The sequence below is a fragment of the Camelus ferus genome, chromosome 7 (genome assembly GCF_009834535.1).
Source record: "Camelus ferus isolate YT-003-E chromosome 7, BCGSAC_Cfer_1.0, whole genome shotgun sequence".
NCBI lineage: Eukaryota > Metazoa > Chordata > Mammalia > Artiodactyla > Camelidae > Camelus > Camelus ferus.
In genome coordinates, this window is record NC_045702.1 from 49,378,974 (window position 1) to 49,397,724 (window position 18,751).

Below are 18,751 nucleotides of genomic sequence, written 5' to 3' on the forward strand. Positions count from 1 at the left end.
GGTAATGATGTGCATCTCCCTTTCACAGGAACCATGGAGGGGTAAATAACACATCTAGGGTATACAGGTAGTGAGAAGTTGAGCCATATTTGAGCCTAGGCTGACTGGCTCCAGAATCTGGGCTGTCATCCACTACACTGTTCTGTGTGGCCACCTGGCCTTGCCAACAAAGGAGGAAGTGCTCTGGACTTCTAAACCTTCTTCTAGCCCTAGTAGTCTATGATTTCATTGAAGTGATTTTTTTTATAAGCCATTCATCCAGTTCTGCAAGTGTAATGTTTTAAGAATTTTATAGTAAATCAAAGTAAAATGGTCAATGAATTTAATCTAGGGAAATTACCTAGATTCCTATTTTTATTCTGCTTTCATTCTATGGAATTACTCCATTAAGATGATCCTCTGCCATACCTATCATCTCTTGGAAATGACAAAAGCTAAAGCATCCTTGTGATTGCAGCTTCTGTTGTTGACGTATGCACATATAAAATCCACTAGTCATTCTGTCTTACCAAAGTCTTTCCCATGAAATTCTCTCTGTCCCATTTTAAATGTGTTAAACAAGGTATGATAAAATATTTTAATGAATTTCTGTAAAATACCTGGGTGCACAATTTTCAAATAAGAACCAATATAATAAAAACAATAGTGAATAAATGTTGCATAAATCTAGAAGTACAGTTTATTTTTTCTAATAACTATATCAGACTATAGTCTGTTTTGGAGAATGACCCAGTTAAAAAAGAAATGAAATACAATTCATTGGCAGTGTCTGCTCTTCAGGTATTCTAAGTCTGCTGATGTGCTCCAGAATTAAGGTGTTTCACTTTCTCTTTAGCATATTTTCAAACAATTGTTTCTCCTCAGTCCAAATACCGGTCTGTGAAATTAAAATTGCCATTAATGTTGCTTATGAGCCTCGGTGGCTGTTTTTGTTTTCTCAGTCATTATATACACTTTGTTTTCCCTGGAAATAGTTGTGCCCTTGAACATAACAACAGCTAAACAGGACCATTATATATAGTTAACAAAGAGATCATGGACTATTGTTTGTTCTTAACACATATCTGATAGCGAAATAGAAGAGTTTAAGGCTCTAAGACCTTTGATAGACACATTTCAAGGTTCTACGACCTTGACAAAAGAGATGATGAGTCAAGGCCTTTGGGGTCTGGTTTCCTCGCTATCTCATTGTACTGTACCTAGAATTAAAACCAAACTACAGAACTGGATAGCTTCAGCCACACTGAATAGCAGGCATGGAAATCTCAGACAAGACCATGATACCAGACCAAAGCCCACACCTGGAAAATTCACAAAGGCCCTAGTACCACAGCTTTCCTTTCTTCACAATTTTCCTTGCCTTTCAGTCTGTCCTCTCCAGTATGTCCCAGTGTCCTTCTGCTAGCCTGAGCCCCTTCTTTCTTGAGAAAACATCATATAATCTAATTGGCTCGAAGGTGTTAGTGACCTAATATGTTACCTCACTTTGGAGACCTTGCCATCTAAAAGAAGAGCCTGGAGAGGACAATGCCAGGCCTCAAATTAATGAGTGACCAGTGACAGATTTAAAGCATGACTATGGGAAGCAGAAGGTGGTTTTTGGAGGGAGCTCCTTCTGCCCCCACTACAAACCATTTCACTGCCTATTTTATTCATTTTTGGCACAAAAGTTTTGACCCACAGTTGGCCGCAAGTGGTTTCCAGAACGAGAAGGAAACTCATTCTCATCACTTAGGAAAATGCTTTCAGGCTCCAGATATTGCCAAATCTTAGAGTTATAAGCAGTCATAGCAAAAACATTTTCATCCATAAAACTGACTAATCAGACTAGATAATTTCTAACATCTTTTACATACTTTCCAACTTTTTCAAATTACATATCCAATTACTTCATTTTACAGATGAGGAAACTGATGCCTCCAAATCTCCCTAAATCCAGTCATTTTTTCCTCAACATTATATTATCCTGTGCACATCCCAAAGCTACTACAATGGTGTTAAGTTCTCTTAAGTAAAATAACGTACCTACCTTAGGTACCTTGTAGGTTGATGCAAGAACTTCCTAAATTTAATCACATGACTGTCTAATCCATCCCATGCACTGTGTGTCCACAGGCAGATATTTCTAAAATATACATCTGATCATGTTCTTTCCCTGCTTACCATTCTTCAGTTTTCCCAATTGCATTTAGAATAAAACCCTAATTTCTGCACATAAAGTTGCTGTGATCTCGATTTTGTATCATTTCTTGCTGCTTCCACACCCATTCCACCTCCAACGATACAAAACCCCTTACAGGTCCCTGAAAAGGCCCTGCATGCTCATGCCTCCATGCTTTGCCCATGCCACTCCCAGTGTCTTTCTCTCCTCCCACCCTTTCTACTTCTCATCTGGTTCATCCCTCTTCATCCTTCAAGACTAAAGCTGAGATAAAGTGTTACAGGAAAACAGTGATATATGTTTGCTGTTTTACTTACGAATACCCAATTCTGCTAAAAAGTTGAAAAGTATGTAAAAGATGTTAGAAATTATCTAGTCTGATTAGTCAAGTTTTATGGGTGAAAACGTTTTCACTATGACTGCTTATAACTCTAAGATTTGGATGTACGGAACCTGAAAGCATTTTCCTAAGTGATGAGAATGAGTTTCCTTCTAGTTCTGGAAACCACTTGCGGCCAACTGTGGGTCTAAACTTTTGTGCCAAAAATGAGTAAAAGAAACAAGGAGAATTGATGATATTAAGTTTGGAAATAAGTAACCAGAGAGATTTCTTCTTCTTAAGGGACAGAAAGACTATGTAAGCATCAAAGTGTCATGAAGCTCTCAGGGAATCCCATATTCATGAGGCACCCATATCTATGAGGTTTTAAATATGCTGCCTTTGGTCACATCCAATCTGGCGTACCTGTTCTCTGGCCAAGACAGAGAAAATCCATAGCTGCTCAGCAGGTAAGTATCAAGCCTCAGCTATGAAAGAAAGTATCTGTCCTGTGCCTCTCTAATAGAGCAAATGTATTTAGCTCCAGTGACCTAGTCCCCTCCATCATTGCTCACCCTTAACTTTGGACCTCTTAACCACACCATCAGCAAGGAAGGGTGCTGGGGAGGGAGAGAGAGAGAGAGAAACAAAACATGTTAACACTGTATATCTGTGTACCCCAGGATCTGGGTAGCATGGTCCTTCCTGCCTGTTTGCAACCTATCGTAGTATATTAACCTACTCCATCTATTGCTCTTTCTTACTTTATGTTTCAAATTGACTCAATAAGCCATGTGACATGTGCATCTTAATTTGGTCTGTGGACCTTTCTGTATGTTTCTCTCTGGGACAGGCTTCCTGGGAGTTTATTTGGAGGCTACCATTGCAGTGAGGCAATTTCCCAATGCACAAAGGCATTCTGTTACCTCAGATCATGTCCAGTGTCCTTCTTTGGCACTCCTTGAAAATATCTATTACAGCATTTGCCTCTGTTAGCATTTTCTTACAAAATTGTTTTCCTGTTTTATTTCTCTTTAGACTGTGATATCCTTGATGTCAGAGACAAAATCTTCTTATTCAGAGCACCTAAAATTGAGACTTTGATGCATTTTTGTTAAATTACAAAAGAATCAATAAATGTGTTGCAATTAATTAGGGCCAGGTGAAACCAGAATTCAGGTCTCCTGAATGGACCATAATCAGAGCCATAACCTTACAATTTCTCAAGGTCTTCAGTGAGGATGACTCATCACTTATAGCTATGTCTTTCCCTGAGGTATTTGAGGTGGGAGGCCAAAGGCATTGATACTGGCTAACCACAGGGAAAAGCACCCAGTTTGATATTCATGGTAGAGGAAACGGAAGATAACTAATGAGCCTGGAGCCTTAGCAACCACAGATTTCTGAACACCCATCATGGTTCGCAATAACAGCATCCGTATTCCCCCAAACATCCTCCTGCCGCCATCTTGAGATCCAGTGACGACAATATGTTACCATCTTCACTGTAATTCTAAATAGAGCATATCTATTAGATGAATGTCAACCTTAATTAAAAGTTTCATGGCTCTCCACCCTGTTCTTTATTTTTTGTTATACTTGGCTGAGAATGACAAGGATTTTTAAAACTGAATGCCTACACCAAGGGACAGACAACTACTTGAAACAATCTCTGAGCAGAAAATATGAGGCAAATAATCCTGGTGCTTTTCTATTTCCCACTAGGTGCATTAGTATCTTTCTTTCTCTTGTCATTTAATCCTTTTATTCTCCCTACATACATACATTCTCTGTTTTTCTTGTTCACTTGTTCCAGCTACCTCTTTCACCCTCCCTCTTCACACTCTGCTCTGTCTCTCTTGATGTCCTTATTTTTACTCTGTTCCTTGTCTCTTATCTTTTTCTCTTCTTCATTTCCAGGTCTTTTGGTCCATTGCTCACTCCCTCCAGCAGGGTCTCAGAGAATGTGATTAGGAATGTTTCTGCAAAAAGACACAAATGCAAAGCAAAAGCATTGAGTTTCCACTGAAATGGGGATTTCCCAGCCTGGTTGTTATGGCACTCCACCAGAACTATAAAATTCTTTCAGAAAAATATCAAAACATAGTTTGTTCTAATTTACAAAGTACTCAGATGCTCTAAAATCCTTTTTAGAGAAAAAGTAGTAGGAAAGAGTAAGGTGACCTTAAATTAAGTCAAAGATGTGTGTAATAATTCTGGGGAAGTGTTGGGGGTCAACACTTTTAAAATATCCTATTTTTCCATATATTTGAAAAATAATTTTAGTTCTTAACCTACTATGAGCATTACAATATAACTGACAAACCATAAAACATAATTTCCATGTAATTTTTCATGTAAAGACATCCCAAGTGCCCAGACTGAAAATTCAAATGTTCAAAGGCATTTTGGAATAGTAATACATATTTTTTTTAATTGTTTTTCATTGCCAAACTTGGCTCTAATATTTAAAAGGTAAAATTCTAGGTCACTGAGAGTTTTGTACAAAATTCTGCTAATGTAAAATGAATTTCTTCTGTTGAATTATTTGTTGAAAAATGCTATTTTTTTAAAAATGCTAATAGAAAGTAATTATTTTCCCTTAAAATGGTAGGATTTTAGTATATTTTCTTAAATGTACGCTTTTCTTTTACGTTCTACAATAAAGAAAAAGATTAAATCTTCCCCCCAAAATCAAAAGCTTGAAAGCCAGCTCATTTTTAGGTTTTCAAAAAGTGATGTAAATCAGAAATTCCCTCAAATGACATTCATTGATTGTGTGGTATTTTTGCTATTTTGTTAGCTTTCCTCTTCTATAAGCCTCTTTTTCAACAAAGTTCTCTGGGAAATTGTGTCCTCTTGTGGTCACTGGCAAAAACAACATGTTTTTCAAGGAAGAATCAATCCAAACAATGGAAATAGGAATTAAGGCTTCAGGAAGAGCCATTTGTGAAAAAAGGAAATCCCTTGAAGTGAAGAGAGATGAAAATTGTGAGTAATTGGAAAGGAAACTTTAGCTGGAAAAACACAGAACATAAATCATTCCATTTATATTTAAATTACTTGATCATCAGATGATTAAAAAGAAGAGATAAAAATGCTTACTGTGTAAGAAGATTGTGGCCACAAGAAGAGCCTCTATGAATAACTGTGTATTTCTTACATTATTTCTTCAGTTATTCCAGCAACTCTGAAATGAGTAAAGTGAGAGCATATTTCAACAAGGTTAAGAAGCTGAAACACAGACTTTCTTGCATGCATACCCAATAAGGTAATACAGGGTAGGGGGAAGACACTTCAAGACTATATACTCTTCCACACTCTGATTCTTCTTTCCGTTCAAGTTTGATATATTATTTCTCCATATCTCATCCTCATTTTGAGTGCAGAATATTAGCTATTTTAAAGGTTTTATTTATTTGAAAATATGGCTCATTTGAGGTGCCCTTGGCAACTCAATGTCTTGTGCTGTATACTTTTTCATTTTATTTCTGGATTGGAAGCTTCAATTTTCATAATTTTAGTTCCTTATTCTTAGAGAAATTCAGACAGGGAAAAGTAGAATCAGTTAAATTCATGAATTAAACTATCATTAAAAGAGAAAGGGAATGACCTCTTATTTAGGGTAAGGTGTTCAAACATTCTTAAAGCTACCTGTTTCACTGAAGAAGAAACACTGAGTTATCCAAGTCACCTATACTGACACAAACTTTATATTCCACTTTAACAAAACTTTCTTTTAAATATCAAACTAAGCAATCCCTGTGGAGTGTTCAAAATAAGATGAAATCGAACACGTAGTCTCATCTAAGATGCACTCAACTGCAGCGTTTTCCAATCTGCGCCCTCTTCTGTGTGAATGGTCCTGTGCTTCATTCATGCAATCCAGAGAAATTATTTCGCAGAACTCTAAGCCAGCAGACAGGTGGTATGTCATCCAAAAACTGAGGAGAAAGAATCGGAACAGATTTAAGTACTCACTTTCTGTCCAAGCCCCAACTCCAATATGTACCAGCTTGCTAACAATTCTATAGTATGTATGTTTCTTTTCCCTCTCTAAAAGTATTTATAAATGTTGCTAAGAGAATGCCAGTGCATATTCAAGCTCTGAAAAAAAACCAGATACATACATACTTATTGCATATGCTGATTATGAGATTCCTAATTCTGTTACTTTTAACAGTATTCTTTTTTCAATTTTTAATACAGCACACATTCCTAAGGAAGGATACCAAGTTTGCAGTTTGAAAACAAAGCTCGTTTTGAATTATCTGAGTGTTTTCAGTTAATTTTTTAGGGGATTTATTTTAGAAGTAGATGAAATGATCTAATTCCAATTAATGCAGTATTCCCAAGGAAGGTAGTCTTCTAACATCCTTCAAGTCAGGCTAAGTCCAGTCCCAAAGGAAATTTCTAAGACCCCTTTTAAGAACCTGAAATTAAGATTTTAAAACTAAGTAAGCTTTCAAATGTTAAACCAAGTATTGTGGAAGTTATCATTATTGTTGCATATATAAAATATTTAGTATTATTTGGCTCTTCAGCACGTAAGAAGACAGCTTACCTTATTCTTGCCCCAGCAAGTGTGGATAAGAAATCTGGTAGATAAAATATTAAGCAGAATATAGATGGGACAATCAGGCCAGGAAATGTTGCAGTTTGCAAAGTAAGGAGTGTCAAGCCTTAGATGTTTTGAAAGGCAATTCATTTGGCAAGCTACAACCTTCTGCTTAAAACGTAACATATAAACACTCAAAACCCCTCATTCTCATCCTCTACTTCTTTGAAAAGTTCAAGAGAAAATTTTTCTCAGAATTGAAGGCGTTCATCGTGGCTCTGTCAAGAAGACTCCGCACCCGGGAATGGTTCTTGTTAGCTCATTCATTTTAAACCTTCTAAGCATTCCAGCATCAATAGCATCACCTCAGTCCTGGGGATCCCTGTACCCAGTGGCTGAATGCTCTTGATCCCCTAGAAGTTGAGTGTCCGGAGAAGGGCTGGGCTCGCTTGTTTAATAACTAGTCTTACAAGATTGATTACTTTGCAAGTCGGGCTAACTAATGATCCCTGGCTGCTGCGCTGTTGCGGACTCGATTTCTCCTCCAGCTTCCCCTGCCCCCATTTCCATCCCCGTCCCCTTCACCCCAATTCCCCTTGGTCAGGTAAGGTTTCCTTTACACTTTGCCCACACTTTCCTGTCTTGCTTACCCATAGCCACAAAGGAAAGAGTCCAATTATTTGATCTCTTTATTTTTGAGTATTCAGCTAAATAGGAAAACAAAACAAAACAAAATTAAGATTTGAGATTTTTGGTCTTTAGAAAAAAAGCAGAGATGGGTAAAGGTGGAAATTTTTCGAGATATCTGCAGCCACGTTCAAATAAGAATTGCGAAATATTCTGCAATTCAGATTTACAAAAGAGCACAGCAGAGAGTAGGGCAGGATTTCTGCCAGTTCTCTAACTGCTTCCGAAAGATCAAATCCTCTAGGCAGAAGATACAATCACAGCAGCGACTTATCTTTTTGTTTTAAGAAGACCTGCCTGTGTACTATTAAGTGGAGGTCAAGTAGACTAATTTTCAGACAGGCTTTCATTTTAAAGTGTGGAAGCGACTCGCGAAGCAGACATGTTGGCACCCTGTCGTTACTGTCTGAAAGTTTGTAAAAATAGTGACGTACAAACCCTGCAAGTTGCCCCTCCCAGGAAAGCTTCGATTTGTTCGCCCCCCGCGGAAGGGATTCTTCTTGCCCTCACTTCCCCCATAAGGCTGCGCCCTTCGGCCTGCCCCGGGCACTCCTGAACCCGGAGTTTCCGGGACCGAAGCTGCGAGCCTCAGCGGGGCACAGCCACGTGGCCTGCCCGCGCGTCGCCTGGGCTCCCGCCTCCTCCTCCAGACACCGTGGGCCGCGACCCTCGGTCCGGCCTAGAAAGGGCGGCTTCGCTGACTTAATTCGCGCCTGCGAGTCCAAACCGTGTAGAGTGTGAGCGGACCTCGGCCTGCGCAGGGTACCGGAGCGCAAGGTACACAACTTCCACACCCCAAAATCCGCCCGAAAACCCAACTACTGCTTTTGACCTCTAGTTTGCTTTGCAACGTAAGGAATGAACATGAAATGGTTATTCTAGCCTAACTGGTTCCAAAATAGGAAAAAAAAAAAAAAGTCTAACATTGCAAAGATGGGCATCTCTTCCACGGCGGGTTCCCTTCCCTTCCCTTACAGCTCACCAACTTCTGTTGCTTCCGACTTGCCAGAATCTGCATTAACACCCTCTTAGGGGCTTTTCGTTGTTACTTATTAGATAGAAACGCTTAAAATGGTAAAGCATCCAGATAACTGGGGTGCGTTTGGGGAACTCGAAACATAATTGCCCACAGGACCTCCTAGAAGTAGGGGGGGGGGAGGGGGAAGGGGCTCTCGCAGCCGTCGGCCCCGCGTGTCCAGGCAATGTTGAGCACCCATCTCACTCTCTTATAGCCGACCTTAAAAGTCACAATGCAGGGCCTTAACTGAAAGAGGGGTGGGGATGAGATGGCCACAGGGTCCTCCAGCTTGGGCTAGCAGTTCAGACAATCAGGGCCGCGGCGAAGACGCTGCGCTGCCCACCTTCGACCCTGCTGCCTTCTCCATGCACAGGACCGCCTTCCGCGGGAGAACGAACTTCTGCCTCTTTCTAGCACCTTCGGAAGTCTAGTCCTTTGGGTGTTGGGAAGTGATAGATTGGTTCATTATGGAGGCAAAAGAAAGGCCCCGATGCTTTTTGGGAAGGTTGAGAGAACAGGCCGGGCGCAGATCTGCAGTTCTCGGCGTGGCCACGTCTTCATAAACGCCCACGAGCTTAGGGCCAGCCACGGTGGTTTGGCCCTTGGGACTCCAGGGGCCCGTCTACCTGACCATCGAGTGGGCTTCGCCGTTGTCAGTTTTCTGGCCATTCCCTCCGCCCCAGCAATCCCAAACCCGCCCCACGGACCCAGAGAGTACTGGGGCGAGATGAGACTTCACCCACTGCGTAGAAGCTGTTGCCTCCGCTGCTGTCACAGCCACTCCGAGAGGCACCCACACCGCAGTGGAGACGGTCCCCTCCGGCCACTTCCCCCGGCTGCGCTCGGGTGCGGGGGCGCGGCCCGCGCGCTCCAGCGCGGAAGGAAATCGCCCCGCGCCCGCGAGCGGAGGGCGGCGGGGAGGGAAGGGGGAGGGCAGCAAAGAGGCGGGCAGAGGGGCTGGCCGCCTGGTCCAGGTCCTTTTTGAATGGTTTGGGAAGACGAATTGTTAGACCCCGAGTAAGGGGGGTGGGGACGGAGAAGGGGGGCTGGAAAGCGGAAACTTTCCTATAAAACTTCTAAAAGTCCCTCCTCCCCACGTCAGGCCAATGACACTGCTGCCCCCAAACTTTCCGCCTGCACGGAGGTATAAGAGCCTCCAAGTCAGCAGCTTTCGCCCAACTCCCAGACACCTCGCAGGCTCGCCGGCACCGGCAGCGTTTCCAGGAGGCTGAGCGGGGTGTGCGTGCGGCCGTTGGGCGCCTTCTTTTTGGACCTCGGGGCCATCCACACCGTCCCCTCCCCCTCCCGCCTCCCTCCCCGCCTCCCCCGCGCGCCCTCCCCGCGGAGATCCTCCCTGTCCCTCCTCCCGCTCCCTCCTCCGCGGGCCGCACCGCCCGGGCCGGCGCCGCGCGCGGGGGAAGCTGGCGGGCTGAGGCGCCCCGCTCTCTTCCTCTTTCCCGGGCCGCCCCTCTGCCCCGGGCCTGCGAGGCCGCGCGTCGCCGCCCGAGAGATGATGCAGGACGTGTCCAGCTCGCCAGTCTCGCCGGCCGACGACAGCCTGAGCAACAGCGAGGAGGAGCCGGACCGGCAGCAGCCACCGAGCGGCAAGCGCGGGGGGCGCAAGCGGCGCAGCAGCCGGCGCAGCGCGGGGGGCGGCGCGGGGCCCGGCGGGGCCGCGGGCGGGGGCGTCGGAGGCGGCGAGGAGCCTGGCAGCCCGGCTCAAGGCAAGCGCGGCAAGAAGTCTGCGGGCTGCGGCGGCGGCGGCGCGGGCGGCGGCGGCAGCAGCAGCGGCGGCGGGAGTCCGCAGTCCTACGAGGAGCTGCAGACTCAGCGGGTCATGGCCAACGTGCGGGAGCGCCAACGCACGCAGTCGCTGAACGAGGCGTTCGCCGCGCTGCGGAAGATCATCCCCACGCTGCCCTCGGACAAGCTGAGCAAGATCCAGACCCTCAAGTTGGCGGCCAGGTACATCGACTTCCTCTACCAGGTCCTCCAGAGCGACGAGCTGGACTCCAAGATGGCAAGCTGCAGCTATGTGGCCCACGAGCGGCTCAGCTACGCCTTCTCGGTCTGGAGGATGGAGGGGGCCTGGTCCATGTCCGCGTCCCACTAGCAGGCGGAGCTCCCCACCCCCTCGGCAGGGCCGGAGACCTAGGTAAGGACCGGCGCCTCTGCGCCCCTTCGCCGCTCAGGTAGCGGACCGACTGACGGCCAGGCCGCGGCTCCCAGTACACCTTGCCTTCCTCCCTGTCTCCCACTCCCCTCTCAGCCTCCCCCCACCCCAACCTGGCACCGCCACCTCATCCCCCGAGCGTCCCTGGAAGGCAGCTCATTCCCCGCTAGGGAGAGAGGGATGCGCCCTTGTGAAAGGTGTGCGTGTGCGTGAGTATGCGTGACAGATAGGAGGGAAGACTGAGAAAGATTCGAGGGTTATGGGTAAGGACAGTCTTGCCAGCGCCTCCCTTTCTTTTGGCTTTAAGTTTTCGTTCTCCTTAAAACAAATGTTTCCAAATTCCACCTCCTCCTTCTTTCCGCCCACCCACTTCCTCTTGCCCTTGGGCTGAAATCCTTCCAGGTTGTTCAGCGTAATTTCTCCGTGGTGGTGATAAGAACAGTGCTCACTAGTCTTAGAAAACAGCCAGAGACCTAAACAATAACCGATTTTCCCCCCTCTGGGTTTTTGCAGATGTCATTGTTTCCAGAGAAGGAGAAAATGGACAGTCTAGAGACTCTGGAGCTGGATAACTAAAAATATATATATATGCCAAAGATTTTCTTGGAAATTAGAAGAGCAGAACCCAAATTCAAAGAAACAGGGCGTGGGGCGCACTTTTAAAAGAGAAAGCGAGACAGGCCCGTGGACAGTGATTCCCAGACGGGCAGCGGCACCATCCTCACACCTCTACATTCTGATAGAAGTCTGAACAGTTGTTTGTGTTCCTTTTTTTTTTTTTTTGACGAAGAATGTTTTTATTTTAATTTTTATTTTTTCATGCATGCATTCTCAAGAGGTCGTGCCAATCAGCCACTGAAAGGAAAGGCATCATTATGGACTTTCTCCATTTTTAAATGGTAACAATCAGAGGAATTTTAAGAACACCTTTAGAAATAAAGATACTGGGATTAAACTGACTTGCAAAATCATAGTCAGTTAATTCCTTTTTTCATTCTTCCTCTGAGGGAAAAAAAACTTAAAATACAAAAAAACAACATTCTATTTATTTATTGATGACCCATGGTAAAATGCAAATAGATCCGGTGTCTAAATGCATTCATATTTTTATGATTGTTTTGTAAATATCTTTGTATATTATTTTTCTGCAATAAATAAATATGATTGAAAATTTTAAGAACCTTAGAGTTTGGTCTATATTTTTAAAGCTCAGGATTAAGTTGGAGGTAAATACCTGCTTGTTTAACTCTGGAGACATGCAGGAGGGTGAGGAAGCACTTAATATAAATAAAGCAGTGAAAAACTCAAACTAGCTACTGATAGGTACAGGCATGTTATTTAGAAAGACAGCTTTATCATCATTATTCCTGTTTGGTGCTCAGTGGACTTAGCATCTCCCCTTCCTTCATCTCTTATCAAGTCCTCAGACAGAAAAAACTTTAATAGTTAATTCACCTCACTAACTTATATTTTGAGAAGGCAGCTATAAAACAGTTAAATGCAAATAAGCACTAAGAATTCAGCACTGTTTTCTCTTGTTACTGTAGTTTTGTCATGACCTCTACTCTTTATAAGGATTTTTAAATAATAGGTTCATTTCAGTGAAAGGATGAATAAAGTATTATCAGAATTACCTATCTGTACACACATATAAATGAATACAAATGCATAGAAAATAAAGCTTAATTCAGCATGAAAGAGAATTCCATTTGTAAAGTAATTTGCTTTACTGTTCTTTCATGAATGAGGATGACATTTAATTGCTAAAAAGGAAAGCTAAAGTTAAGAATATTTCCCTATGTTGATGTTACCCATTTGGGAAGTATGCTCCCAAAATGTATGTAAAGAACATACAGCTATAAAGTGAAAAACAAACAAAGAACCTGAACTTTCAGTGTCTTCAGTAATTATTGTAAGAGTTACAATTTTAAATGCTATAGCTGCTCATTTTCTAGTCAGTTCATTAGCAAATAGATTTTATACAAAATTACACAGAATTTTTCCCTGGTTTCTTACATGTATACAAAATCTGATGAAGTTAAGTAAAACAATAACAAGGACAAATAGTGCTTGATTTTTACTTCATTCTGGTTATTTCTAGGCCAGAAAAATATTGGCTATTATAATGAATACCATTAGAAATGGTGATTTAGTATCAGTTCTTAACTTTTATATCCAGTTTACTGCATTTAAGTATAACTAGGGATGCTTTCACACTGGAAAATAATTTTGCTGCCTAATTCAAGCAATGACTATGACAAAAAAAAGTGTATGAATCCAAACAGATCGTATTTGCTTAGCACAGGTTGAGGTTATGTTATTGCCTGAAGGTTTTTCTCCCCCTCTCTACACATCATTATAGAATGCTGACAGAACAATATTGTAAATTTATTATTGTGTGTATTTTAAGACTATGTTTAACAATAAGGAGCCTGTAGAATTTACTTAAATTAAAAGATTAGTGAAACTGGGGAAATAATTTTTTAGATTTTGATAGTCCTTTTCAAAATAATGAGATGGGAAACCGATTATGTGTGGATATATGTGTGGAGTGTGTGTGTGAGTGTGTAGAACAGAAATGTAAAGAGGGTGCCCTAGAAGGATGAGAGAGTATCAAGATGGTAATTCTCTTTTGTGTGTGTCATCGAACCACCTCCATTTTCTAAATTGTTCATGGAGGAATCTCCTTGTTCATTAGCTTGGTCTGACTATTTGATATTTCAGATTTCTTGACGTACATCAGAATGGAGCTGACCATCCTTGCTGATAAGGTAATTTCCATCTTATCTCTGATGATATAGAAACTAGAAGTTTCAAAAAAGGTAGCCTTCCATTTGCCTTTTCTTCTTTTTCTATTCTGTTTCTTTGGGGGGGGTTCTCTACTTTTCTCATAAAAGACTTGAGAGAAAAGCAAATGCCACATTTATGTTGAGTAATACTAACTACTAAACTGAAAGTAATATTTTCCATGAGACTTTCATAGATAAACAAATGAATGAAAGAAAAGTGGTGAATAATTTTACTTTGAATGAGAAGAATCCACAGTGGAAAATATTAACTATTAGAATACAATTTTCAGCTTGCTGACTATTTCTGTGTTCCCAACCTCCCTCACCCCATACACACCACAGTGCTAATTCTGCCTTTAAGTAGAAATGAAGACACCTGTGTTTCTTTTTCTATCGTTTCTTGTTTTCATTTTATTTCATTTTATTTTGCTACTTATTCTTATTTAAAGGACATTTAGAAAGAATTGCCTGTTTCAGAAGTGAGATTTTAAAGGTGTCTGGACCCGGGAGCTTTAACTCTTTAGCCAGAATGTATTCCCTGGAAGGAATGTATTGTATTACATTATCTTGGGTGAATTCTAAACAATTGAATAAGAATGTTCGCTTTACTGTGCACAGAATTTTTTTAATCTTGCTTTTAATTTCGTTGGACTGATAGCCTTCAGTCATAAGAAAGCAGTGAATTTTTGTTCCCATCATACACATTTTCCCTCTTTATGCACACACTTGGTAACAAGCACATGCACAGATGATAATTCATGCACAGTTGCAGGTACCCTCCCCAAAGTGGAACATATTAATAAAACAACGTTAAATAGCGGAAACTCACACAACATGTGTACTTTTTTCCCACACTCAGCAACAACACAAGCTTCTTGCTCCTTCGGTCCTCAGGATCATATTCATAATGGAGCTTTTTAAGGGACATTTGGCCTCTTGCAAAAAAGTCGAGCATTTTGCACATTCCACGGTTTGGCAAACTCAAAACTGGTTATTTTCTCTAGACCGGTATCAAGTTCTTCTCAGGCATATGATTTCACTTGAAGTCCTGCCCAGGAATCCTTCAAAGTGAGCGTTTGTCCCGCTCTCATGATGTCAGGCGGTTTTCCCTGCATCTGTAATTTGAAGAAAAACAAACAAACCTGCGGGGAACAAACGCCACGGAAACCCAAACAGAACTCCGTGGGGAGCGGGAGTCTCACCTGCGGCGCGCGCGGGAGGGGGTGCGGGCCCCTACTCCCCTGCGTGGGTGGCAGGCGGCCCGCACGGTGGGGAGAGTGACAATGTCCGTGGCCTCCCAGGGACGGCGTGGACGGCCCCCGGCCCGCGTCGGGCTGCTGCGCGGAGGCGGCGGCTCCCAGTGTCAGCGGTAGCGAAGGGAGCAGCAGCAAGAGCTTCAGGCAGAGGCCCAACCTCAAATTTCCAGAGACAGGCCTGCATTAGCGACAAACTTGGGTCGGTAGGGGGTTCCCTGGGGGCCACTTTTCCAGAATTTTCCACTGGTGTGTCATAAAGCGTGCTGCACACCCAGCACCGGCGAAAGTGGAAGGAAAACTAGGTTTCCTCATAATTTCGAAAAGCCGGCCACCCCACCATTTCCCAGCCACCTGGAAACCAAGCCCTCGAAAAATACAAACAGGATTATTAATTATCCTTATTTACTGAACAGCAAATGAGAGACCCATTAAACAGGGCATGAGATATATTTTCCGCTCTCTTTTGTCCCAAGGCTACAGGACGTGAGCCCACTTTATGTTCTTAGCAAATCAAAGCACGTGTCCTTTGAAGAAGGTGTGTAATTGGAGTTTAAGGCATGTATGGAATTCCCAGATGTCTATAAAGTAAGGAAGGAGCATGTGGCAGGTCACTGGAAGGTGGGGCAGGTTAAAATCACTGGCACAAAATTCCGCCCTTTATATTCTCCTGTATAAGGGCCACGGAGATAAGCCTTGGGCAAGGGATGGGACGGGATCTTAATGAATATCCAGCTTTTCCTATCAGAGTCACAGTAACCATGGTAAAAAGCACATGGTCAAGAAACCTCAAAGAAAACACTCAATTATAGCCGGGATTTCGTGGGCTCCCTGCAAGGAGATCGTTTGGGGTTTGTTTCAGCCAGGGCCTCGAAGGGCTGCCATCCTTCTTGTTTACGTGGACAATTTTCTTTTCCTTCTATTTTTTCTGCCCTCTTCGAGTTTGTAGATGTGTCTTCGTAATTATGCGTGAGATTTAGGCTGGGGACAGAGGAACAAAATTCCAGATTAGGAAAAGAAAAAAAAATTCTAAAAACATTCATACCAAAAGGCAGCTTTCTTGGGGAGAGGAGATTGCGAGCGAGTGGAATTAAATTTCTGTAAAACATGCAGTTTAAACATCTACTAGAGAGAGTGAAGTCTCAATGAAAAGCAGTCATCAAAATCAGCTGCTCACTTTTGCTCAATTCACTTAAGTGTACATGGCTGTGTATGAGACTGTCTAATCTAAGCGCGAGTTTGATTTGCTTATTAGGCAGGTTTGTTTGTTTGTTTGTTTTGTTTGCTTTTGATCTGAAGCCAGAATCGAAGGAAATATGACTTTTCTCCTTGGGTTCAAGATGGTGTCCTCACTTACCTGCACAGTGGAGCCAGAGGCGGGAGACATAAGGATGGGGGTCTTCCAAAGAAATTGGCCCTGGCAAGGATGGCGCTGGGAGAGGGGTGATGTGGGGTCATCTGGGGCTGGGGGCCCCAGTGAAGAGGGCTGGAACAAAACGTGCCACAGACCCCATCACTGAGGTAGGCGGGAGGGCGAAAGGGACGCGCCCTGGGTGACGTGAGTGTGACAAGTGAAAAGTTGAGCAGGTACCTGAAGGAAGTGTATCTTGCCCAGATGTTAGGGCTTTTATGAAATGTCACGTGAAGAGAACAGATGTACAGCTTGCAAATGGGGCCACGCCTGTAAATACAAGAAAGGCAAATGCTTGGAGGGGAAATTCAGGCATAAATCATCAACCTCCTTTTCTAGATATATATTTTCTTCTTTAAATAGTTGCTTCCGGAAAGGGAAGGTGCATCTTCCAGGAGGTCACAATCCAATCCCCTGGCCAGAACCCCCACCCCGACCCCATCCTCTGGTGCCTTGGGTGTGGATGGTTTGGATAGAAGGCAAATTTCTTCCCCGCTGGAGTTTTCTTTCTTCACATCCTCCCTCCCCCACGTTTCTCTCTTGGTTTCTCAAAGACGTTTGATCCTCAGAAACATATCGGATCTCGGTTTGGAAAAGCTGAAACTAATCAATTGCCTTTTTGAAGGGGTAGAGAGTGATAAGAAGGGCGAAGGAATGCCAGGCCTGACAGACCCTAAACTTCCAAGATGCTTGGACTGGGCTGAAAGATGAGCGGGTGATTCCTCCCTCCTGGGGCGGGATCCAGGGCTCTGGGGAATCCCTGCTACCCATGGGGTAGGGATTTTACCAAGTTAAATCATCAGTTGTTGAAAAGGATTTTTTAATGACTTGTACAGATAGGACTTTTTCCCCCCTACATTCAAGAAGGAAGTTGGGTTTATAAATACATTAAAATGAATTAGCAGTTGCCCAGTTGTGGAACAGTATAATTCCTTTCTCTGTATTTAAGAGGGATGTTCATAGATGTTGTTGTGAATATTATCACGTGGCACAGGCCTGGGTCTCTGAGCATATTAAGGTTTTAAATATTTGAAGAGAATAACTTTAAGGTTGTACAATAAATGAACTGTGCTGTGGCTCTTCATTTAAATGCATTAGACTATTCCTAAGTCTGTTAAATTGACATTGCACCTGGCTTATAAGTTATATAGCTACCCATACACACAGCTTTCTTCTTCAAACAAAATTTAAAAGTTTGCGTGTTTTTTCCACAATATCAAATCTAACTTTACTGACCGAATTTATATTATTCCTTTTGGACTTCCAAAGGTGTGGTCAGAACTAAATATATTCAAAGTGATTATATTAGCTTTAAGGGTTGACATTTTAAAAAATGCATAAGACCAGATAAACAGACATATCTTTTCTCTCTATAGCATTTAATCTAAATAGCCATCTAGCCATCCCAGGAGGAACTTAACCTTGATTTATTACCTTTGGGTGCATAACATATCTGGTGATAGCCCCCAGAGTGCCCTGGACAAAAACATCAGATCCTGCCCCTCTGGATCTGCCCAGCCTAGATGAATTTTGGGTTGGACCCCAACTCCCTGACTCTGCTATGTAAAGCTTTCCTCTGAGGCTTCCAGACCTCCATTTCTGAACACAGTTATGGACAAAACAGTCCACAGTTCTTTTCCTCTTTTGTTCTTGAAACTTTACACCAATCAAAAAATTGTTACTATTGTTGAAAGCCAACAAGCAACAAACTCCAACCATCTCGGCACTGCAAGTTTAGCAATGACAGTGAATCCTTCAGAGAGGTCGGCTGATAGCACTCCTAAATCAATGTTCCATTCCTGGGGCAGAATCCTGCCTTCCAGAGCAGCATTCTTTTAAAATGTTCTTATAAAACCCTTTTACATCATGAAAGAAGGAAATTTCTACTAGCCTCTTGCTATGGTTGCCTCTCGCTGCCTCATTCCACCCTTGACTCCTCTTGCTACCCCCTATCAACACACACCTTTTAAAACTTCTAACTTTGTAACATATAAAAGAGACCTGGAGCAGAGAATCCTTCTTCTTCTTCCTTTTCTCCAGGCCCCGACTGAGTGAAACTTAAAACACATCTCATAGATCAGTTTTCCTTCTCTGAAGTTAGGCACAGTCCACGACCCGGATTTTCAAATGGCCCAGGCTGGAGTCTGCAATATTTAATCCAGTCAGCTATTAAGTGTCCTCCGGCTAAATCAAGAGTATAAGAATTCTTCGTGCCGGGATAATAATACCAAGAGCAGTTTGGTGAAGGAAAGGGGGGCTGGGAGGAGGCAGACGACTCCAGGGATCCTTTGATTTGGAAAATCCTGTTTTTAGAACTCCTGTCAGAGTAATAACAAAGCAAAGACACATGAAAGAACAACTCTTTGTTCCAGGATATGGTTT

General features: G+C 42.9%; 1 protein-coding gene and 1 long non-coding RNA gene across 4 annotated transcripts; one reads left to right on the forward strand and one right to left on the reverse strand.

Annotated features, from left to right (window-relative positions):
- Positions 1-656: 656 nt before the first annotated feature.
- LOC106730315 lies at positions 657-8,231 on the reverse strand. 3 transcript variants are annotated; one of them, XR_004321486.1, is made up of 5 exons: positions 7,689-8,231; positions 7,045-7,078; positions 6,304-6,424; positions 5,586-5,670; positions 657-4,462 (listed from the first exon to the last, which is right to left on the reverse strand). It is a non-coding gene; the product is annotated as an uncharacterized LOC106730315 (long non-coding RNA). The 3 variants fall into 3 exon arrangements; XR_004321487.1 differs by lacking the exon at positions 7,045-7,078; XR_004321485.1 differs by lacking the exon at positions 7,689-8,231 and having other exon boundaries at positions 7,045-7,600.
- Positions 8,232-10,111: 1,880 nt separating this feature from the next.
- On the forward strand, positions 10,112-12,096 carry TWIST1 (twist family bHLH transcription factor 1). The gene is made up of 2 exons (XM_014563879.2): positions 10,112-10,898; positions 11,430-12,096. Exon 1 carries the CDS (start codon positions 10,254-10,256, stop codon positions 10,854-10,856), a length of 603 nt encoding a protein of 200 aa, XP_014419365.2. The 5' UTR covers positions 10,112-10,253; the 3' UTR covers positions 10,857-10,898; positions 11,430-12,096.
- The last annotated feature ends 6,655 nt before the right edge of the window (positions 12,097-18,751 follow it).

Excerpts from the sequence above, each read along its gene's own strand:
- TWIST1 (XM_014563879.2), top strand. The coding sequence starts at position 10,254 with ATGATGCAGGACGTGTCCAGCTCGCCAGTCTCGCCGGCCGACGACAGC.